General features: G+C 46.8%; 2 protein-coding genes across 2 annotated transcripts in view; both read left to right on the top strand.

Annotated features, from left to right (window-relative positions):
* The window catches only part of FBXW2 (F-box and WD repeat domain containing 2), a 57,781-nt gene extending 47,968 nt beyond the window's left edge, over positions 1-9,813 (top strand). The window contains exon 8 of the mRNA XM_040482131.1: positions 9,618-9,813. Coding sequence (XP_040338065.1) covers positions 9,618-9,798 — 181 coding nt within the window. The 3' untranslated portion in view covers positions 9,799-9,813. The remainder of the gene's footprint in view (positions 1-9,617) is intronic.
* Positions 9,814-17,060: 7,247 nt separating this feature from the next.
* Positions 17,061-23,473, top strand: part of MEGF9 (multiple EGF like domains 9) — an 88,782-nt gene continuing 82,369 nt past the window's right edge. Inside the window, exon 1 of the mRNA XM_040482129.1 lies at positions 17,061-17,808. Within this exon, the coding sequence (XP_040338063.1) occupies positions 17,220-17,808 (589 nt within the window). The 5' untranslated portion in view covers positions 17,061-17,219. The remainder of the gene's footprint in view (positions 17,809-23,473) is intronic.

Raw genomic sequence — 23,473 nt, 5'->3', positions numbered from 1 at the left:
AAGCCGCCCGTGCTGTTGTTTCTAACTAGAAAACCCGTCCCTTCCATTAGCCACCCAACAAACTCCTACTTACCTATCAAAACCCAGCTCGTATGTCCCTTCTGTTTTCTTCTTATCAACATTTATAGATGCCCTTACTAGCATCTTTATTTTTTTTATTTTTATTTTTTAGCATCTTTATAATAATACCAGTAATATTCATAGTAGTTCTCATTTAGAGAGCCCCACTATGTGCTGGGCAGTTTTAACTATCGACATGGGTGTTCCCTTTAATTCTTATGGGAATTATGCAATAGGACTATACTTATTTACCTCTCTTTCAGATGAAGAAACAACCCAGCAAGGTTAGGAAATTTGCCCAGAATCACACAACCAGGATGTGAAGAAACAGATCTTTCCAGCTCCAAAGTTCATACCTTCCCCTAACCCCACATCCTCTTCCCTACCCTGGTCACCTTGAATTGCAAATGCTGTTTGTTCCTGTTTTCGCCATTGCCCTGGGAGGCCTAGAAGGCAAGTGGTGACTCTGATTTCAGGACTGTGACCCATTATGGGGTCTGCTCCCTAGTGGCTGATCCTGACAGTGGCAGGGACCCAGCCTGGAAAGTTAAACGCAGTCTGTCTGTCCTATCCCTGCGGTGGAACGGCCTTGCTATCTCTCCTGGAAAGGCGATAAAGGGGCAGGTCTTGCCTCCTTGAGGACTTGCAGATGTTTCCTGAAGCTGTGAGAGCCATTTCTGTTTCTTGCCAGTCCACATGAGCTTCTAGAAAAACCGACTTCATGGGTCTGTTAGTGTGAATGTTAACAATTCTAGCAGCCCTCGGGACATCGCGCTGAAATATTAAGGCCAGCAGGGATCCATCGAGGACAGAGGCCCCAGCCCCAGCTTGCTGGAGCTTTGCTAAAGCCCCAAAGAGGCTTCATTGTGGAGACAGCAGGACCTGGGGGTTGGGACCTCCAGCTTCACAGTTAGTCTGGCTCTGAAAACCATCTCCACCGCTTACTAAATCGGTGGCCTTGGAGCACGTTTCTTAACCTTTCTAAACCTCAATTACTTCGTCTTTACCAGGAAGTAATTGCCTCCTTTTTAAAGTTACGGATAGGGGCGCCTGGGTGGCGCAGTCGGTTAAGCGTCCGACTTCAGCCAGGTCACGATCTCGCGGTCCGTGAGTTCGAGCCCCGCGTCAGGCTGTGGGCTGATGGCTCAGAGCCTGGAGCCTGTTTCCGATTCTGTGTCTCCCTCTCTCTCTGCCCCTCACCCGTTCAAGCTCTGTCTCTCTCTGTCCCAAAAATAAATAAACATTGAAAAAAAAAAAATTAAAAAAAAAAAAAATAAAGTTACGGATAAAAAGAGCTAATGCATACAAAACGCTTCCCGCCAAGCCTGATACAGTGCCTTCGCACCAAGGCGGGGATACTAATGATGGTAATAACAATAAAAAGAATTGTTATTACGGAAAAATCCATAATAGACTTTTGTTGTTTGCAGCTAAGAATCCTGTCTGATCTAGTTAGTGTTATTAGTAGGGGAGCAGAGCAGTTTTCTAGAAGGACAGGCCACTGGAGCCAGATGGGTGGTTTCCCCTGGTCTAGGACAAGAGGTGACGGAGAAAACGATGTTCCCATCCATTGGGCTGAGCATGTGTGGTTCTTCCTGGATCCCACCTCCTGGAGTAACCTGAGAAGGGAGAGGCCCAGTCGAGACTCGATCCCCATTCCTGTGATTCCCAGGCAGCCATCTTTTTTCTGTCCCAACCACCTACCTCGGGATTGAGCAATTAGCAGCTATTAGAATCATGGGCTATGTTTTGAAGAATATGAATAATAATATTTCAAAGTTAGCAATCCATTTTCACAAGGATGATTTTATTTGCATATCCAAGCACACAAATGCCCACAGAAAAGATGTGCTTTATTTAAATTGTGTTTAAGGTTTCCTCGAGCGCTTCCTGTTTTCAGGTACAGGCCTCCAGGGAAGGAATGGATAGGCCTGTGCAGTTTTGATTTCTAACATTTTCAGTGGACAGCTTTTCCATGTCTTGGTGAGATTTATATTTGTCGCTGGTAAGCTTGTCATAATATTCCTTCAACTGGATGGGCCAGAGTTTGCCCTCCTGGCTGCCATTTGGAGCTGGGGTAGTTCCAACCTTCCGCTATTATATATAATACTATCAACCTTTATTAAGACAAGCTTTTAAAAACAATCTTTGGGAAGTATTTCCTTAGGACAAATTCCTAGAAGCAGACTGAGGGACCAAAGGGCGGGAATAGGTTTCCTTGGCCTTGTTTACTGAAGGTTAGATCATTCCTGAGAGAAGATAACACCAAACCCTAGAGATTGCCCATGTGTTCTCTCCTGGTCTGAAACGGGAAAGAAATACAGAAGCAGTGCCAACAAGATGACAAGACAATTTGCTGAGCCATGCAGAATGTTCTGGAAGGTGCTGGGCTTTTCCATGAGAATATCCTCAACTGCTATGCCACTCCTCTGACTGCTGATTCGGGGCCATCCCCACGCTTCCTCCACTACCTCCACAGGAAATGTACACTGGCCGGTAGTGAAGAGCCAGGGGCTCTGCAAATCTCCTGTGAATTCCCAAGGGTCAAATGCCCGTGGTGGATGGAATACATGTGTTACATAAACAAGGCAACGGAGCCTGGTGATGTGAGCACTGGCGGGACCCTGGAGCTAGAAGAGCCGGCTGCAGACAGGGCCCTGCCGTACACGCTCCCTCCCACACCCACCTGGATGGCAGATTACTGAAATGACACAAGTTTTCATATATCCCTCTGACTCAGGGCTTTGACTTTCTTTTTTTTTTTTTTTTTTAATTTTTTTTTTAAATGTTTTTATTTATTTTTGCGACAGAGAGAGACAGAGCATGAGCAGGGAGGGGCAGAGAGAGAGGGAGACACAGAATCGGAAGCAGGCTCCAAGCTCTGAGCTGTCAGCACAGAGCCAGATGCGGGGCTCGAACCCACAGACTGTGAGATCATGACCTGAGCTGAAGTCGGACGCTCAACCGACTGAGTCACCCAGGAGCCCAGGACTTTGACTTTCGATGAAATACAGGACTCCTGGGAGAAGGTGCAGTGCCATTTACACTTGGCAGTGAACTCTTCTGTCATCGCTGACTCTGAGAACAGGTCAGGCTGGAGAAGAATCCCCGAGAAGACTCTGAAAGCCAGGGAAGGAGCGCTCAGAGTCTCGCCTTTCACAAAAACTTTTAAAACGGGGTTCTTGGGACACCTGGGTGGCTCAGTGGGTTAAATGTCTGACCTCGGCTCAGGTCATGATCTCTCGGTTTGTGGGTTTGAGCCCGGCATAGGGCTCTGTACTGACAGCTCAGAGCCTGGAGCCTGCTTGGGATTCTGTGTCTCCCTCTTTCTCTGCCCCTCCCCTGCTTGCACCTGCTCGCTTTCTCTCTCTCTCTCTCTCAAAAATAAATAAATAAATAAAACATTGAAAAAAAAGTTAACACAGGGTTCTTTAGTTGCCTCTTACCTGTGCAGCTCCCCCGGGAGTGCAAGTTCCCTGGGGGAGCGGCGGACAAGCCTTCCTGAGGTTGTCTGGCGTAGGCAGGGACCCCGGATGAATGTCTCCCGTTGAATGTGAGAACTCAGTAGCAGGTTCCAGGGAGCTGCCCCAGTGACCCCATCCCAGCCATGTGCCTGTGAGCACCTGGCCCTCGCAGTTATCATCACAACGATGCTATGATTTCTGCTTTGTTGTGGCTCTGCTCCTTGGGAAGTGGAATCATGCCGTGACCTATTCTTCAGCCAAACACAGTGCAGTAGCTTCAAGTGCAGACCACACAGCCTCCTCTCAGATCTTATCTCCTTCCCTCTTCCCCTCACTGACTATGCTCTAACCCTGCTGGCTTTTCTCTTCCTCAAACGGCAAGCTTGTTCCTGTCCCAGAGACGGCTTTGCATGGGCCACTCTCCCTCCTTGGATCTTCCCACGCTTGCCTTCTCATCCTCATTCGGGCCTCAGCTCGATGGGCACCTTTTCCAAGAGGTCAGGCTGCCCCTGGGTCACTTTCTATCCCACTACTAGTGTGTTTGCTCCTTAGCAATGCCATTTCCTAAAATCACCTGATGCGCCGATCGCTGACCCCCTAACCAGAAAACAAGCTCCGAGAAGGCTGTTGTGCTCTCTGCTCGGGGCAGAGAACCGTGTGCGCACCCGTGAGGGGATCCGTGTAAGAATCTCCAACAGAGCTTCCCTTGCTTTTCCTCATTCAGTCCCATTCAGTTTCTTTGTAAAAAAAATTTTTTTTGATGTTTTTCGTTATTTTTAAGAGAGAGAAAAAGAGCGCGAGTGGGGAAGGGGCAGAGAGACAGGGAGGCACAGAATCCGAAGCAGGCTCCAAGCTGTCAGCACAGAGCCCGCCGCGGGGCTTGAACTCACCAACCGTGAAATCATGACCTGAGCCGAAACCGGATGCTCAACGGACTGAGCCACCCAGGCGCCCCTGAGAGCTGTTATTTCTAAGCCACTGGTCTTCAGGAGGGAGAAGGTGACAGGCTGAGTTAAGACGCTGATGGTGTGCCGGGGTTAAAGGTCGGCGACCCACAGCACCAGCACACTGCTCACTGCTCACGTCCATCCCACCTGCTGCTTGCTCTGCACCAAAGGCTGATCATCTGAATCAGGAATGCAGCATCTAGAAGTGGGCAGCATCTAGAAGAAACAGGAGTCTCAGACCCGGTTCTGCTGTCAGGTTACTACTGTGTGAGCTCGACTGGGTCCTTTTCTTCTCTGAGCCTTGGTGTTTCTTTCTGGAAAAAGTGAGAATGTTTGGATTCGACCTAGATGCTTCTAAGGCCCTCTCTCCTAACCCTAACATTTGCTCTCCTAACCCTGGGACTTTGCCACTGAGCCTCAGATGTGAAAAACAGGCTCACCCAGGCTCCGACTCTTCAGCAGTTCACGTTTTTTAGTTGACAGCCTGGCAAGGAGCCAAGACCCCTGACCTCCAGCATCAGCTGCTCAAACCTTCGCAGAGTGTCTGTGTTTATTCACAGCTCTGGCTGGGCAGATGCCATCAGTATGTGCTCTGCCAGTGGGCAGGGCCTGAGGTGTCCATCATGAGAGAGATGAGCTGAAGCTAGTCCAAAGTCACCCTGGAGGCTGCCAGCCCCCGCCCCACCCCCACACCCCGCCTGTCACGCCACTGACTGGTCTGCTCATCCAGAGGGCAGGAGAGGGACTTTGTGCTCTGTCTTTGGTAGCGCCTTTGGTAGCTTTTATGCCATGAGCGCCCTGGCTGTGGCAGCCCCGGGCAGCCCTCCCTGCGATCCTAAAACAGGATTGGGAGATGAGTATTCTGCAAAGGAGCATTTTCGTGATGCCCTATGCTAATTGCATGATGTTCTATAGTTTCATTCTGCTTTCCTGAAGCACATCTGAATTAATCGTCAGTACAACCCCCTAGGAAGGACAGGGAAGCCTAACTCTGAGTTCCTGTCCTGAGCCAGCTCTTTCTTTTACCCCATGGGGGGTTCCTGAAGGAATGAGAGGCTCAGAAAGCCCAAAAGCTGAGTAAGCATTTCCCTAGCAATCTTCTCTGAGCTAACTGCAGGTTAGGATCTAGGGATTAAAAATGAATCATTAACTTCTTAATGCTCTATGCAACATACTTATCTATACAACCACAAACATACTTATCTACACGTAGATTCCCAGAGGAGTAGGGTTTTCATGAGGCATAAATCTTTTAGATCATCACCAAAGGGACTGATACACCGGCTTAGGGGAATATATTTTTCATGTTTAAAAAATAAACAAATACTAAAATTAAAAAAACGAATCAGACACAGTCCCTTCTCCCAAGGAGTTTAGAGAGACCCTTTTACTCCTCCGAACCCCAGTTCTGCAAAATGGGGCGAATGATCCCTGCCCAAGGTTGCTAGATTTAGTAAATGAACGGATACCTCGTTAAATGTGAATTTCTGATAAATAGTGAATAACATTTTAGCCTGAGTACATCCCATGCAATATTTGGGACATACTTAACCTACAAAATTATTCATCGTTTATCTGAAATTCGAACGTAACTGGCATCTTGTACTTTATCTGGCAAGCCTACCCCGTGCAAACCAGTTCAGGAATTGTTTGAGGTACAAAAGGAATAATATGTGAATTAATAATGCATGAAAGTGCTTTACAGTTTGCAAAGTTCTGTGTCAGCAAGAAGGGTTCAGATTGCATGACTTGGATGGAAAAGGGTCTCTTGCAGGTCTCTGAGTCTTTTCTCACTATGGAGAAAGATCACTACGAGGAGAAGGATTCAATTGCTGCATCCCAAGTGCACACTTTTTATTCCAGGGCAATGGATCCAAAACCAGTGGCACAAGATTGAGCCTGTAGCGGCACGTGTGAGAAAGCCCTGAGGGCTTTGATTCACAGAAAACCCCAAACAGGACCCCACTGGATGTAATCAGCACCTGCATCTCCTGGTATCCTCAGAAGTGGTGTCTGAAATACTGTCTGTGCTGCTTAGACTCCCCTGAAGGATTTAAAGGGATGGGAATGGGCGGGACTTACGGGGCCTGGAAACCAGTGTCCTCCTTCCAGAAGGATCCAGGTGCGTTTGACTTGGACATCTGTGGACTCAGGGGACATAAGCCATAGGCTTCCCTTGCAGCGTGGGTCCTGGTTTCTGGAAGGTGCCCCTCCCGTCCTACATGGCATTTTGCTCTGGTAAAGGGCCTCTCGCAGACGCAGAAGTTCCTCTGTTGTCCGTATGAGAAGCAGAACACCAATAGCAGGAACGATTGTTCAAAATGCAAAGGCTGGAAAAGCCCTTAGAATCCCCCCACTCCTCCCTCCTTCCGTCCATCCTCCAGATGGGGAAGACGAGGCTGGAGAAGTGACTCATCCAAAGCCGTGTAGTAAGCTAGGGGCAGCATTAGGACTAGAGCCCGCACCTGCCGCTTCCCAACTCACGGTCAGGGTCACATCCGCCCATCCCCTGAGATTCCTTCTGTTTGGACAGGCCCTCCAAGCAGCCACTGTCTTTGGATACTCCAGAGGCACTGCTGAGAAACCTTTGTTTCTCTCGGAGGGGAGGCCAGTTATTTAATAACAGTGATGGTAATCTGCTTGGGGGCAGTGCTTTATAGTTTGCAAAATACTTGTGTGTCATTGATCTCACCTTCCCTTGACTTCTGCCTTCCTACACCCTCTACTTTTCTGCGCTTGTCAAACCTTAACGTACGGTTCCCTCCCAGAGAGGCAGTTTGTGGGGCGGTGAGTTCTACAGCTGTGGTTAACCGTGCCTCAGTTGCCTCCTCCATAAAGCAGAGATGATAACGAGGGTATCTACTCATAGAGTTCTTTTTTATTTGAGAGAGAGAGAGGAACGGAGGATCCAAAGTGGGCTCTGCACTGACAGCAGAGAGCCTGATGCTGGGCTTGAACGCACGAACTGCAAGATCATGACCTGAGCTGAAGTTGGACGCTCACCTGACGAGCCACCCAGGTGCCCCTCTGCTCATAGAGTTCTTATGTGAGGAGTAAGGGAGGTAATTTGTGCTTGTAACAGTACCCAGCACGTTGTTAGGATTTCACAAATATTAGCACCTACCACGACTACTGTTATTGTGATTTGTGACCCCAAAACCCTTTTCCTCCTCATTTCAGTTCTCCTCCCAGACTCAGCTCAAATTTCCCTCCCTTTGGAGGACTTCTTTGATCCTTTTCCCTCAGCAGAGTTAGGGGTTGTCTAACATGTACTGCACTTATTTAAATGCGTACACTTCCCATTTTCTGGTCCATCTCCCTAAGCTGAGATTTTCATGGCCTTTTAGCTGCAACACCAAGCCCAGGGGGGCAGAACAATCTATCTGCTTGCTGGATGTTTGGTGAACGTATGAGTGACCCATTGATTCCGCAATCTAGAAATCATTCTTGATTTCTTTCTTTCCCTCACGCCACACCCAATCCAATAGCAAGTCTTGACAAGTCCGCATCTAAAATCGATCCTGCATGTACCTCTAGGCCAGTCCCAGGCCACCGTCTTCTCACCCCTGGGCGACTCAGCCTCCTCACTGCTTCCAGGGCTCCTGCCCTTGCCGCCCTGCGATCTGCCTTCACCCCCGCTCCTTCACACTCTCCCTGGACTTCCCGTTGCTCTTAGAGAAAAATCCCATGCGCTGGCATGGCTATAGAGCTCTGCATAGTCATCTCCTACCCCATCCCTTCCCCCTCACTCTGTAGGCTTCACTGTTCTGGTCTCCTTCCAGATCCTTCCCCACCTCATAGACCTGCACTTGCTGTTACTTCTGCTTTCTGCAGAGCCACTTCTTTAGATTTCAGGTTGAATGTCACATCTCAGAAAGACTTCCCCTGACCAAGCTGAGGGGATGTCTCCCAGTCATTCTGTGTCCTAGCACCCTTTTGCTCTCCTTTGGACTGCCTATTATTTATCTGTGAATATCTTGCTATTATTCATTTATTTGTTAACTGACTCTCTGACTTGCGATACGGTATGCATCACGGTGCAGGGTAGTGTGTGTGTGTGTGTGTGTGTTTGGCTTGTTCACTAAGGTATCTCTAGATCAGTGTTCAGTATATTTCTGCTGAATCTGCTGAATGAATGACGGAATCCTTCTAGCAACACAATGGGTAGACCGTGCCATGCATTATACGCTCACTTGACAATGGCAAAACCAAAGTGTAGACAGGTTGATGCGTGCCCTAGGTAACATAGGCTGGAAGTAGTGTGGCCAGGTCCCCTAGGTCATGGACTTTTCCCGCTAGATCATTTTGCAGTGTAGGGAGATAGACTCTGCCCTGGGAACCCAGCTGGGCTGATTCATAGACTAATTCTCTTAACATGGGACTGGATGGCAGAGATTCCAAGGTTCCTATTTCTAAACAAGTAGCACTGCCAGTATGTGGCTAAGGATTACATCCAATTCCAAATTCTGGGCTGCACTTCAGGCATCACGCACACCCAGTAAACACCGAACGATTGTAAGAAAAGTGCAGTGATTGTTTGAGAAAGGAAATCAGAGCCACAGGCCCGGCAGCAGGCTGGATGTCCCAGGACCCTCTTCAGTGCTGTTCTAATTTAGGCCTGATGGAATGGCAAAGATGTTGTTTCTAGCTCCCTTACAACAATGTGGCCTAATTTGGAAGATTTTGCCGTTCCTGACTGTTGCCTGATAGCAGACCCCGATTATTGTCATCGCTTAACGTACTGTCTTGAGCATTGATATAAAGCTGGCAGCAGGGCACCATTTCTGTGATTCCAGGAGGAAAGTGCCTGGAGAGAGACCCTGGTGACACAAAGAACCCTGGACCCTTCTGGCTAGAAGGGCAGTGCTGTGGGTGGGAAGGCCATGGGCTTTGCAGCCAGCGAACTCTAGGTCCCTTGCTGGCCCTTAGCTGCCCCTCTGTAAGGAATGACGTGGGTCTGATGGTGGCCTGAGGGTCAGAGGGTGTGGATCTGACCCCAGCTTGGTTACTCATGTGCTGTGAAGGACCTCTCAAAGCCCTTTCTTTCTCTGGATCTTGGTTTATTGTCTGTACAGGGACAAGTTTAGAGGGCCTGATTCATAAGCCCCTCCCGCTCTGATATTTGCTCTTTCTGTGGCTTTTTCAGGGAAACATTTGCTCCTCCAGGACTGGGTTTCCTTATCAAACAGCCTTCAGAAACCAGCATGAAATTGACACAGCTACTTCAGAACAGTTCAACAAGGATTTGTCAGGGTTGCCTGGATTTGTCAGGGGTGCCTGAGGAGTCAACTGCCCACTCCTGCCCCTCTGCCAGTCCTAGATGCTAGGTACGCCTCCAGTACAGGTGCCCACTCTAACGAAGGAGGGGTCTTCAAGAAGGGTGAGGTCATAGAGGTAGATCAGGGAGCATGATTCCTCTGAGAGTTTAGAAGTTCTGAACACTGAACCCCAAGGACATTGTACTCTCCTGCACTTGACCCACTATGTGAGAAGACAAGGTTTAGGAAAATCAAATATGTTCCAGTGTTATTTGAGTGTTTACTCTGGGGCAGGCTTTGGCTCAACACTTTCCTATACATTGTTTGAGCTTGAGCCCTATAAGATGGATATGATGATCTTCATTCTACAGAGGAGGAAGTTGAGACACAGAGCTAAAGTGACTTGTCCAAGGTTACACAGCTCGTAAGACTGGCATTGAACTCAGCACTCTACTGCTATACTAATTGCTCTCCTAATAATAGCAATAAAAGCAATCAAAGTTGAGGAAGTTCAGTAAAGCATTGGGAATCACTCTGGACTTGAGGATTGACTAAATGGCTCTAAATCCCAGTTCTTCCGTTTATTGGTTTGGTGACCTTGGACAAGACATTTGACTTTTTTTTTTTATGTTATTTGAGGGGGGAGGGGCAGAAAGAGGGGGACAGTGGATCCAAAACGGGCTCCCTGCTGACAGCAGAGAGCCCGGTGTGGGGTCCAAACTTAACAAACCACGAGATCATGACCTGAGCCGAAGTCAAATGCTTAACTGACTGAGCCACCCAGGTGCCCCGCCATTTGACTTCTTTAAGTGACAATATACTGACCTATAAAGTGGAGATGATCACTTCTTCTACGTTACAGTATAAGACTAAAAAAGGGGGTGATGTACACGAAGTGGTTAACACTGATGCCTGGCATATAAGAAGGTGCTCGGTAAATGTTAGTCATTATTACTGTCATCACACTGTTACTACCACCATCTTCCCTCCAGAGTGTTTGCAAAGCTCCAGTAAGATAATGATTGCAAAAGCTCTGGGCACCTGTCAATAATCCCCTTTATTACAATTATAGCAATCTAAGGGAAGGAGTTATTTATGAAGCTTTGGCCCCATTCCTCCCCGAAATGGTTCACATTCTTTGCTCTACAGCCAGCACTGATGACGAGCGAGGGTTTGACTTGGTGCCCACTCTGAATGACGTCCTTCAATAGATCTCCAAGAACTGCAGCAAATGCTTTTCTGAGCTTATTTTTAGCATCTTCTGGAAGGGCTTGAAGTAGGATTTCAAAATTTAAATTCATTGTTTGGAGAAGGTGCTTTGCAGTTACTGTGAGTTTATGACTTAGGACTTTCTCCCTCTTACTATCCTAAGGGATACCATGGAGGCAGATCAATGATGTGCTTGGTGGGTATATCCCCAGATCCAAATGAATTCTATTGCTGGCTATTCCTGATTGAAATAACATGTGCTCGTTGTAAATAAAAAATGTGGACAATGCAAAAAAGCATGAGGAGAAAAGCTTTAGACACCAGCAAAGCAATCATTCAGAGACAAAGGTTATTTCTATATTGGTGTATTTCCCTTTGGTCATTTATTTTATGCATATATTCTTTTATGTAATTGGGATCCTAGTATAGTCACCTTTTTATTTTTATTTTTATTTATTTTTATTTTTTTTTCAACGTTTTTATTTATTTTTGGGACAGAGAGAGACAGAGCATGAACGGGGGAGGGGCAGAGAGAGAGGGAGACACAGAATCGGAAATAGGCTCCAGGCTCCGAGCCATCAGCCCAGAGCCTGACAGGGGGCTCGAACTCGCGGACCGCGAGATCGTGACCTGGCTGAAGTCGGACGCTTAACCGACTGCGCCACCCAGGCGCCCCGCCTTTTTTTTTTTAATAAGACTGTATTTTTAGAGCAGTTTTAGGTTCGCAGCAAAATTGAGAGAAAGATACAGAAGTTTCCCATACACCCTCTGCCCCAACATATGCACAGCCTCCCCTACTGCCAACATCCCCCACCGGAGTGGTACGTTTGTTACAATGAACAAACCTACACTGACACATCATAGTCACCCTAAGTCCATAGTTTACATTGTGGTTCATTCTGGTATTAGCATTTTATGGGTTGGGACAAATGTGTAATGAACATGTATCCTTCATTATAATATATAATTGTCTCCACAATTGTGCCTTTTCCAGAATGTCATATAGCTGGGATCATACAGTATGTCGTCCTCTTAGATTTGTTTCTTTCACTCAGTAATATGCATTTCAGTTTCCTTCATATCTGTTCCTGGCTGGATAACTCATTGTTTTTCTAGCGCTGAATACTATTCTGTTGTCTGGATGTACATTCACCTACTGGAGGATATTGTGGCTGCTCCCAAGTTTTGGCGATTATGAACAAAGCTGCTATAAAGATCTGTGGGCAGGTTTTTGTCTGGACATATGCTCTCAGTTCCTTTGGGTAAATACCAAGGAGCACAATTGTTGGATCGTATGTAAGAATATTTTTAGTTTTGTAAGAAACCACCAAACTGTCTTCCAAAGTGGCCGGGCCATTTTGCATTCCCACCAACAGTGAGTGAGAGTTCCTGTTGCCCCACACCCTCACCAGCATTTGGTGTTGTCAGTGTCCAGATTTTGGCCATTCTACCAGATGTGTACTGGCAACCTAGTTTTTCCACTACTTTATATTGTAAGAATTGCTTTCATGAACATCATTTTTATAGATGTATAGTGGCCCAACACAGGGAGGTCATACAGCACAAAGTACTTAACCTATCGCTTACTGTAACCTGTTTAGATTTTTCTAATTTTCACTATCATCGATAACATTTTGATGAACATTCAGGTACGCAAATCTTCAGTTACATCTGGATGTTTATATCCCTTGAATATATTCTTAAACGTGGAAATAATTAGCCAAAGAGGGCAGACGTTTTTAGGATTTCCTGGAAAAGTTCTATCACTTCACATTCCTATCAACAGAGTGAGGCACTGTCTCATCAGCAAGTATCACCAGTTTTTAAACATTCTTGCCAAATCAGGTTTAAAAAAAAAAAAAAGGTAACTCGTTTCAATGGGCAAATCTTTGATCCTTAAGTTGAATATATAGCGTTTCATGTTTTTAGCCATTTGTACTTCCCTCTCTGTGAGCTCTCTGTTAACTGTCCTTTTCTGGGGAGGCTTGTTGATAGTGGCCCCAATAATCCTAAAGTTGCCTGCAGATGATGCCAAATCTTGCATTTGGCCACATCTGATAGGAGGCCAGGCTCCGGCAGGATTAGAAATCGTCCATGTCAGCATTACTGTTTCAATGAAACCAGAAAGGGGAAAGTTTTCCTGTTTTATTGGAATCTGGGAGATGAGGTTATTTTGCTGAGCCACATCTATTATACTATTATGCTTTCTCTTCTATTCGTACTCCCAAAGCTTCTCTTTTCTTAAATTCTCTCTCACAGGAGAGTAAGATTTGGTGTATGTGTCTCCTTTTTCTTTTTTTTTTTTTTTCAGTATGTGTTCATTGACTCCCTACTGTGTGCAACACATAGTGGCCACATTAATGGATTTTGGAGTCTCAAGAAGAGCCAGGGCTTTGGAGCTGAGCAGACCTTGGGCAAATCCCTTAACGACTCAGAGGCTCAATTTCCTGTTCTTTCAAGTACCGGGACAGCCCTACCTTTGGGGAATAAATATGTTATGAATGCCAAACTCCTAGAACAGTGTCTGTCACTTGTAAGACTCCATTTGGCTCAACAAACAATTCTTGAGCTACTTCTGTGTATATGACGTCATGCTAGGTACTGAGCATACAAAGAGGAATCTCCTGCCTACAGGAGAAAGTTCGGGCTGCTCATCTGCTCTGACAAGGTCCTCTCTGACCCCTGCTGTTCTGTGCCCCCCCCCCCTCATTAAGTCTAGTGGCCCTACGTGTCAGGGGTGGGTTGACAGCCCTGGGTCTTAGCCACAGTCCTGGAGCAACAGGAAAAGTGCCAGTCAACATTGTTGCACACAGAGTCACAGCTATAATTTTTCCCAGTTTCTTTTTAACACTATCATAAGCATTTTCCCTTTACAGCATAGTTGTTAAGGGAACTACTAGAGCCAGCCAACCTCAGTTTGATTTCTAGCTCTATCACTTACTTAGTGACCTTGGGCAAGTTACTTAACCTCTCTGTGCCCTAGTTTCCTTATCTATAAAATAAGAATAATAATAGTGCCTACTTCCTTTTTTTTTTTTTAGGATTAAACAAAATATTTCATGCATAGCCTTTAGTGTAATATCTAGCACACGGTAAGAGCTCAATGATCTATTATTAATATTTACTATGCTTTCTTCATAGCAAACCTGACAATGACTTTATATGATTAAACGGAACGTTCATAATAACACTTCTGTCTCACATTGGAGTCTTAAGGTGTTTCTGATTTTTAAACATAAAATATTATTCCTAAGAAATAAAAAAAGAAGTTATCTTGTCGTTTAGAGATAAAGGCAGAGCAAAAAATTTAAAGAATTAAATATTGAACGAACCAAAATGAATACACTTAAATTACCTTTCAAAATAGTTCAACATTTTCTATACACGTTACAGGGTAATTAGCCCATCTTAGAAGCCTGGGCATATCCTTGTATGAGGCCAAGTGCTGGCCTAGAGCACATTGGTAAGGACTTCTTGCCTTTGTGATTCTCCAGGCAAAGAAGCTGTATCAGCTTTTCTCCCCTACTGCCAGAGAATCTCTGATCTAGCACATCTTAGGGCCAAACCAGCATTTTCCAGCTCTATCTTGCAGATAGCTGGTAAGGCAACTGTCAGGCCATGTCACCTAATGGGGAAGTTATGACAGAGGTTTTTTTTTTTGTTTTTTTTTTTTTTTTTTTTTTTTTTTTTTTTGTGGTCCTTCAGCCAACAAGGCTCAAAGTTAGCTCAGGTGTAAATGAAAAATGTACACAGATTGAGCGCCTTCTGTATACCAGGCTCAGGGGAAACGTTCTCTTCAATCCTTAGCTCCTCTAAGTGAGACAGAATTTATTGATCCCACACTATAGATGAGAACACTGAGGCCCAGAGAGGTAAAAGGTTTCTTCCAAGGTCACAGAGCTGGCAGTCATGAGCCAGATCTGTCTGACTCTCAAGATACAAGCTCTTTCCATGGCACCACAGGATCTCTTTTCAATTTAATACAATTCTATCAGCATGGATTAGTGCTTACACATATTACCTCTGCTAGGCACTAAGAACACAGAGAACAGCCTAATGGGAGAGACAGACACATAAATTCTAAGTTCTAGTATTATGGCTGATGCATGCCTGTGAGAAGTAAAAAAGCCAGGTGGGCAGTTCAATTTAGCCTGTTGTATATATTTCTGAAAGCCATCCTTATTCCTTTTAGGAGGAGGCAGGGGGGAGTTTAGATTGATAGATTAGGGCTATAACCAATGAATAAACAAAGGGCAGTTGGCAAATGGGAAGGGGGAGTTTAATTCCCCCTCAGAGATCCAAGGAAATCTCTTAGAGGATATGGTGTTTTGATTGGGGTTTGAAAAGCAGAAAGAATCAGCAAGAGAATATGGGGAAGGGGCTGACCTGTCTACCTCCTTCCGCAAGAGAAGTAAAAACAGAATCCTGATTTGCACTTGCTAAATACTGGTCTGAAACCAGAACACCTACGCACCCCCCTCTCATTTTGCCCCCACTCTTACTTACATAGGCAGACCTACCAACACACACCCATATATGCTCACACATGAAAAGAAACAAACCCTATAGAAAACATACATAAAACATACATCAGCACATGTGCAGATACTTAAAATACATAATACACAGAAATAGACACTAGCCCCCATACGCTCACACAAATCCATGAAATCCATGTACACAAAGACTCACAAAGATGTTTACGCTCTCATCCACAAGCACATACATATCCTCTCCCCACCTACTACTCATGCAGGTAAATAAATGCATTTTTAAATTAACATATACCCAAGTTCACATACAAATCTCATCCTGCCTTTCTGGTTGGAGGCCAGTGACTAATGGGAAAGCATGCACAAAGGCAAGCATCACGTAGGAGAGGCCAGGAATGGGTTGGCGTCGGGGCTGGGATTAAGTCCTGTCAGATGACAAACCCGCCCCGCCTGGCTCTCCCCAGAAGCTGCATCGCCTGAGCAATCTCTGGATCCTGGGCAGATGGTGCGAGGCTGCGCGTCGGAGTTCCAGCTTTATAGGGGGTTCGGTGTCACCCAGGGCCAAGCTCGGCTAGCAGCCGCACCCCAATCCCTGCAGTAGGCAGGCGGCTAGGGGACACATCAGGGCTGTGGCGTGGGGCTTGTCCGAACACAGCACGCTGAGAGTAGTTAGCATTAATGAGGGTTTACTGCGGGTCGGGGACTAGGTTAAGCCCTTTTCAGTACGTTACTTAATTCTCGTCTCCGTGACAGGTGGTGTGGGGGTGTTACGTGTCTATCATGCCCATTTTAGAGGTGAGAAAAACTGCGCTCAGGCCGCAAAACCACTCAGCAGGAAACAGGACGCTGAGGTTCAGTCCGGTCGGAGCCTATTCTCCCCGGGGGTGGGGTGGGGGTTAGGTTAAAGTGTGCACGTGAGTCTGTCTCCCCTACGCAGGAAGCTTGTACCTTCGGCTCCGGATGAGTCTCTAGTACCCCACCCCACCCCGTCCTGCCTGGCACAGAGTCTGGCCCGCAGCAGGTGTCTGATCGGGGCGTGGGTCTTGGTTCAGTGGAAGTCTCAGCATGGGCCTCAGTTTCCCCATCCCTGAAATGGGAATGGCACCGCAGACCTCGCGGGGTCGAGACCAGGCTTATCTCGGGCAGCACAAGCAATGCTGAGCTCTACATCGTCGCTGCTGTCGCCCTCGCCCACGGCGGGGGTTCCAGCCCTGTCTCCACCCGAGCCCGGGTGCGTCGCCGGCGCCCCATTGTTCAAGAGGGCGGGGAAGCTCCCGAGAGCGGATTCCCCGCCCCGGGTCGCTCTCGCCGCCCAGTGGAGCAGACGACTTGGCCCGGCGTCTGCCGCTCGGGGCGCGTCCTTTGTCTGCTCCGCGGAGCCCGATGCCCGCGGCCCGCGCCCCGCTCCTTGGGCAGACAAAGCCGGGGCTGCCGCGAGCCCGAAGGGCTGGAGCGGGGCTCGTACCGCCCTCCTCCCGCCTTGACTCCGCCCCCTCCCCTCGACGCCATCTGATTGGCCCGCGGGGCTACAAAGAGGCCGGGAAGCGGGTGTGTCACGTGGGCCAGCGTGACCGCTCATTGGTCGGGCGAGGCTGCCAATCGGAGAGGGCGGGCTGTCCGCGCTCGGCCCGGTCGCTCCCTCCGCGCTGGGGCCCGCCCGCGGGGCCGGCCGCCTGTCAGAGGGAGGTGGCGATGGTGCGCCCGGTGGCGGTGGCGGCTGCGGCGGCTTCCCTGGTCCGAGCGCAGGGAGGAGAAGATGACTGACCGACCGACTGAATGACTGAATGAATGAATGGAGGAGCCGAGCGCGCCATGAGGAGCCTGCCGAGCCTGGGCGCCGTCGCCCTGTTGTGCTGCGCCGCCGCCGCCGCCGCCGCCGCCTCGACAACCTCGGCGGGGAATGTCACCGGTGGCGGCGGGGCCGCGGGGCAGGTGGACGCGTCGCCGGGCCCGGGGCTAGGGGGCGAGCCCAGTCGCCCTTTCTCTAAGGCGACGCCTCCCACGGCCCAGGCCCCGCGGACCGGAGCGCCGCGCACTACTGTCCACCGGCCCCTGGCTGCGTCCTCCTCAGCCCAGTCCCCGGAGACCACCCCTCCTCGGGCGACGGCCGGACCCGCCGCGACCACCTTCCAGGCGCCGCTCAGCCCCTCGCCCACCGCCCCCCCGGCGGTGGACCGTACGCCGACCGCCCCTCGCGCGACCACCGGACCCGCGCCGACCACCCTCTCGACGAGAACTGGCCCGGCGCCGACCACCCCTGTAGCGACCACCATTCCGGCGCCCACCACTCCGCTCACCCCGACCCCCGTGCTCCGCGGCGGCAGCGGCGTCCCGCCCACCCCACCTGCCACCGAGGCGCCCTCTCCCCCTCCCCCAGGTGAGTCCCCGCGCCCCTCGCCGGCTGCACCCAGCCCCGCGGCTGCCCACCCGGCTCCCAGCCCCGGGGCCTCCAGGGCTGGGCTGGTGCCCGCGGTTGACCGTCCCTCGCCCCCAAAGTTTCCCCAGATTTCGACTCCCGGAGGGGGGGAGGTCCGAGCTCCAGCTCGCCCGGCCCCCCCCACCCCCCTCCCCAGTCTGGAAAGTCTTTTGTCCCCCCTGGGCTGTGCTTCCCAGGGAGGGGGGCGGCTGCGGTGCGGAAGGCATCGCATCTCCCTTCCAAACGGGGCTTCCTGGCCTTTGTCGGAGACCCCCGAATGGGCGCAAACTTTTGGGTTCGGTTCGCTCGCCCTGCCTCTCCGTGGGGGTTATTTCGGGAAGTTTGAAAGCCAGCACGGTACCTCCTTCAACCAACGGGTCGAAAACTGAGTGTAAGGGATTCCTTCCAGAGCTTCCGTTTCCTTGCTCATTTCTCCTTGTGTGTGTGTGTGTGTGTGTGTGTGTGTGTGTGTGTGTGTGTGTGTGTGTATATATATATATATATATATATATATATATATGATGTGCATGTGGCAGGTGGAAGAGATACTAAGGATTTTGTTTACAACAGTAGGACAGACCACTCGAGGCCAAAAAAGAAGAAGAAGAAGAAAAAAAACCAGTGTAATCCATGTGTTCCCTGCAAATGACTGGATTCAGTAGGTCATTTGGGACAGGTGTGCATCTAGGTTGAGCATGCCTATAAATTAGGTTAAATCCCTTCCTTGCACCATTTTTTCTTCCTCAATTACAAGGTCAATATGTTTGCACAAATACACGATTTAAACAGAGATGCCCATTGCCTCTCCCCCCCCACCCCCACCCCCCGCCTGAAGTTAGAATGTTCAGTTTGGAGGATGCTGATAAAAGCCAATATCTGTTTGAGTCCACAGAGAAAATAGGCTCTTCTTCCTGCTGGTTGAAGTCTCCAAGCAAAGTTAGAGACAACTCCTATTCTTGTCTCCTTTGAATCTGAAGTGGGCTGGGACTAAACAAATAAGACCTGCCTTGTCAAGACATTAAACAAGAGCTTCTGAATTCCTTTGCCTGAGTCAGGGTGGGGATTTGTCCAAACTATTTGCCAAGCTGTACTTACATTAATGGATCTCTGACCTAATTCTTAGGCTCAGCGATTTACTGTAGAGTCAGGTATGGACTTTGGACTATAAACGAATTTGTAGAGAATTTTCCCACATGATTACGAGTCTTAATACAGTCTTGAATTTTGGGTTGGAGCTTGGCATTGACATCCGTAGGAATGCAGATTATTCAACCATAAAAAGCTAAGTTTGCATCTCTTCTAGCTTGAAGGAGTATATGAACTGGCTGGATTTTGACTGCACCCTTTTTTGGCTTTGGTATAGAGAGATTGACATATTGCTGAGAGACAGGAAGCATAGTGGTTGAGAGTGTGGACTGTGGAGTCCATTCGCAGGTTGGAATCCTAGCTCTGCCCCTTATTAGCCGTGTAATCTTGGGCAGGTCATTTAACTCATTTAACCTCTCTTCAACTGGGAAGTGAAGATCATAATCGTACCTACTTCATAGGATTGCTGTGACGATTAACTAAGTTAATACATTTATGGTGCTTAGAACAGTTCCTGGTGCAGAGTAAGCACCATATGTGTTAGTTAGCCTTATGATTACAATTTGTGTGTGTGTGTGTGTGTGTGTGTGTGTGTGTGTGTGTGTGTGTGTGATAGAAAGCAGTTGAGACCTAATAGTAATGTGGTGATTTGTTGTTGTTGTTGTTGTAGTAAAATATTATAGAAAAAGGATGAATTAGATGTTCCAGAGTTTGAAGCACCCATTTAGGTAGCATTTAGGTAGTTGCAAGATCACTTATTTTGAATGGTGAGTATATGTTAAATAAGTCTGTGTAATCGATGTTATTTTACCTTTATTATTTTCGTATTGTTATTTTTAAATCACAAAGTTAACCTTTAGTTCCAAAAAATCCAAATCACCAGAAGTCTACAAAGGAAAAAAGTGACAGTCACTCCTTTACTGCTTCCTAGTTCCAGTCAGTCCCTAGAGGTTACTACTGTTAACAGTTTGATCTCTTTTCAGACATTTTTCTGGGCATTTTGGAGCATACATATACAGAAGGGTGTTTTTTTTTTTTCCCCATACACAGAGGGTTTTTAAAAATAGTTTTCAAAAACTCAAAATAATTCTACACATATTGTTTTGCAACTTGCTATATTCACTTAACTATGTATCATGGACTTTTTCTCCCCCATGTCCATAGTTAAAGTCTACCTTATTCTTACCAGTTACATTTTTTGGCATAAGAATAATATAATTTTTTAAACTAATCTACTTATGGACACTTAGGTTGTCTGGGATTCACTTTAAAAAGCACAGACAAGAACGTGTCCTTCCTTGTGAACTCCATCATGTGCATTATTCTCCAACACTTCGGCTGTAGTTTTGAAGAATCCAATTTCAAAGGAAGTAAAACTGGATTGATGAATATGTGCCATGTGCACTGTTCAAGGCTTGAGTAACTTCCATGGACTTACGTATACCTACGTCTCTAGTGGTCTTTGGGTGACAAAAGTTTTAGAAGGATGTCCAACTTCAGTAGCTCTTCTGTGGTTTTTTTTTTTTCAGTGTTCTTTTTTTTTTTTATCTTCTGTGTTTTAAATTTAACATTGTTCATACTTTTTACATTGTGTCTCGTTCTCAGCAGCTGAACTGAGCTTTGCAGGCCTACCAATAGGTAGTTTTTGGCTTTACAGTATGATACAATCGAGGATGGCCTTTTTATCTGAGCATGGGTTCTAGTCTACATCAAACAGGGCACACGTCTCTTTGACAGAGAGAAAAGTTCTCACTGATCTTGAGAGACCTAGTTTGGCTTGCAAAGTTGGATTCTCTGGCATTCGGGAAGATGGTTGGTTGTACTGGGTATTTTATTTTAATGTTCCTGTGAGGACTGAATGCTATTGATAATATATTATGTGATTAGATGGGTCTTCTAGCTGCTCTTTGATTTAATAAGAATTTCTTTCATAGAGGTCTGGCTGAGAGCTCTTGCCTGCCCCTCAATTAGGGCCCTCTTTTGTTTATAAGGACACTGATCTGCAAACTGAAACTAATTGCCCAGCAAACAGGCATTTTCCTCCCACAGACTTGGCAAAACATTTGGCTGATTGGTTGGCTGGGTAGGACATTTTGAGAAGGGTTAAGGGAGAGGCTGTGATGCCGCAGGATGGTAGTTATCAGCACTAAGAGACGGAGGTGGTGACAGACGCTTGATTTTTAAAATTATGGACCTTTAGGGCTAGATAGGAGTGTAGAAGCCACTGCCTCCTAGCATGGCTCTACATTTTAAAAACTTTTATTTTTATTTTTATTATTTTAGAGAGACAGTATGTGCGAGTGAGGAAGAGCGCAGGGGTGTGGAGAGAGAGAATCTCGAGCAGGCTCCATGCGCAGCACAGAGCTGATGCAGAGCTCCGTCCCGCAACCGTGGGATCGCGACCTGAGCCAAAACCACGAGTTGGAGGCTCAACTGCCTGAGTACATCTCAAGAAATACTTTTAAGAGTTAGCTGAAACATTGGTCTCTGCGGTTAACACCGGCTGGTTCTGGTTCTGCCCTGTGGGGCCGTGCAGGACAAGTTTGCTCTCTCGGTGCCATGACAGTTCTTCAGGGATTTGGGGGCGGTGATCACATTCTGTCTGGGTCTGGACTAAATAACTTCAGCTCCCTCAACTGTTCTTTGTGTGACTTGGTTTCGGATTCCCTCACCATCTTGGTCACCCCTCTCCTGGACTTTTCCAGTCTTTCTGCGTCTCTCCCCAAGTGTGGAGCCCAGAGCTGAACATAATACTTCAGATGTGCTCTAACTAGCTTGCGGTAGAGAGGGCGGTTACTTCTTTACTTCTGGATGCTATGCTACTGTTGATGTAGTTAGTTCCTAATCACAGTAGCTTTTTTGGCAGCCACATTATGTTGTTGACTCATTGAGTCCATTAAGATAGCTGAGCCTTCAAAAAAAAAAAAAAAAAAAAACCACACACGAATACTAGTTGAGTGTCTCTTCATTCTGGACTTGGAAATTCTTATTATCTTCTAAGGTAGGAACTGAGACATTTGACAAACATGTAGATTTATTGTGTTAGATTCAAGCCATCCTTTTAGATCCCAGGTCTGTCAGTGCGCCCCACCCAGTTTATTCACATTCACCTACGGGGTGTTCCAATAGACAGAGTCTAAGGACAAGTTAGAGCAGGCTGATTCTTACCTCATAGGGGAGAGTGAATTTATGGATGATAAAATAGTTTGGAAGAGAAGGAGTAATGATTTAGTTCTCAAGGGTCTCTTCTAGCTCTAAAGTTCTGTGATGATTTGGGATATGTGATTCAGGGCACATCAATGGCCCCCAAAGAGGCTTGCTTAATAATTTATTTATGCTCTAAGTTAAGAGAATAAGCTTTTTTAAAGCAAGCCTTAGAATTTAGAGCTTGAAAATTCTGACCAGTATGACATGTAAATAAAGGATCATGAATGGATTTTGTTCGAAAGGAACATTTTGGGAATGCAGGGCCCTCCTAACTGTACAGGGAAATGGTTTCTTCAACTTAAGATGCTCTGCTACTAGGTTAACAGCATTATTTGCTTGTGGTTATTTAAGAAGATACCATTCATTTTAGGGACATACAAATTGTTCACGCTCCAAAGGTAATGTAGGTTCACTATCTTTTATCCAAAACTCGTGGTGCTGGATGTGTTTCAGAATTTAGATTTTTTTTTTTTTTTTCTGAATTTTAGGACATCAATAAATATATCCCAGTAAAGTCTAGGGCAGCCTCCTATAATCAAACATGAAGATATTTGCTGCAAAGTGCATGTATATTTACAGTGAGTGGGATAAATAAAGATCGTAAAAAGCCTTGCATTTGTTTGGGCCAGGCATTGCTGCCAAATAAGTTACAGAAAAAATTTTGGTTTTTGGATCTTCTGGGATTTGGGATCAGCTTTGAGGACTTACGGGCCACTGTAACAGTAATTGCAAACACATACAGTCCACACTATATTCCAGACAGTGTTCTGAGTGCCTTACATACATTAACTTACTTCATCTTCACAACAGGTAGGTACAATTGGGCTAGATACTATTATTATCCTCGTCTTATAGATAAGGAAACTGGGGCTCACAGAGGCCTAGCTGTGGCAGAACCTAGATTCAAACTCAGTCATTCTGGTTCCAGAATCCATATTATTGGCATTTAAAGAGATGTTTACATGGAAGAGAAGGAAGCCATTTTGCTAAGAATTATTGGTCTTGGATACTAATCTGAAAAAATTTCTACTGTCCTAGTGGCATCTACTCCCTTCACTCCATTGTATGCTGTTCACCTCTTTGAATTTTCTGTTTTACAACTGTTTACAATTGTGGTTTTAAAATGTAGTTCTTATTCTTTCTTTGATTATATTTTAGTATGGTTTGTGATAGAGAAATTTATCTGTAGTCTTTTTAGGGCCAGGGCCAGGCCCAGGGACTTCTCAAATTTACTGTATCTTATTCCTGGTTTAAGTGCCTAGCTCTCTGTAGAAATTCCTCAGTCGGATTCATTTCTGGAATAGCATAGTTAAACTCTAAAACATTAGTTTCA

Source organism: Herpailurus yagouaroundi, unplaced genomic scaffold, assembly GCF_014898765.1.
Source record: "Herpailurus yagouaroundi ecotype Mexico unplaced genomic scaffold, PumYag 160, whole genome shotgun sequence".
Lineage (NCBI taxonomy): Eukaryota > Metazoa > Chordata > Mammalia > Carnivora > Felidae > Herpailurus > Herpailurus yagouaroundi.
The sequence above is the reverse complement of the archived record's forward strand: the minus strand, read 5'-3'. Positions and strand labels throughout refer to the sequence as shown.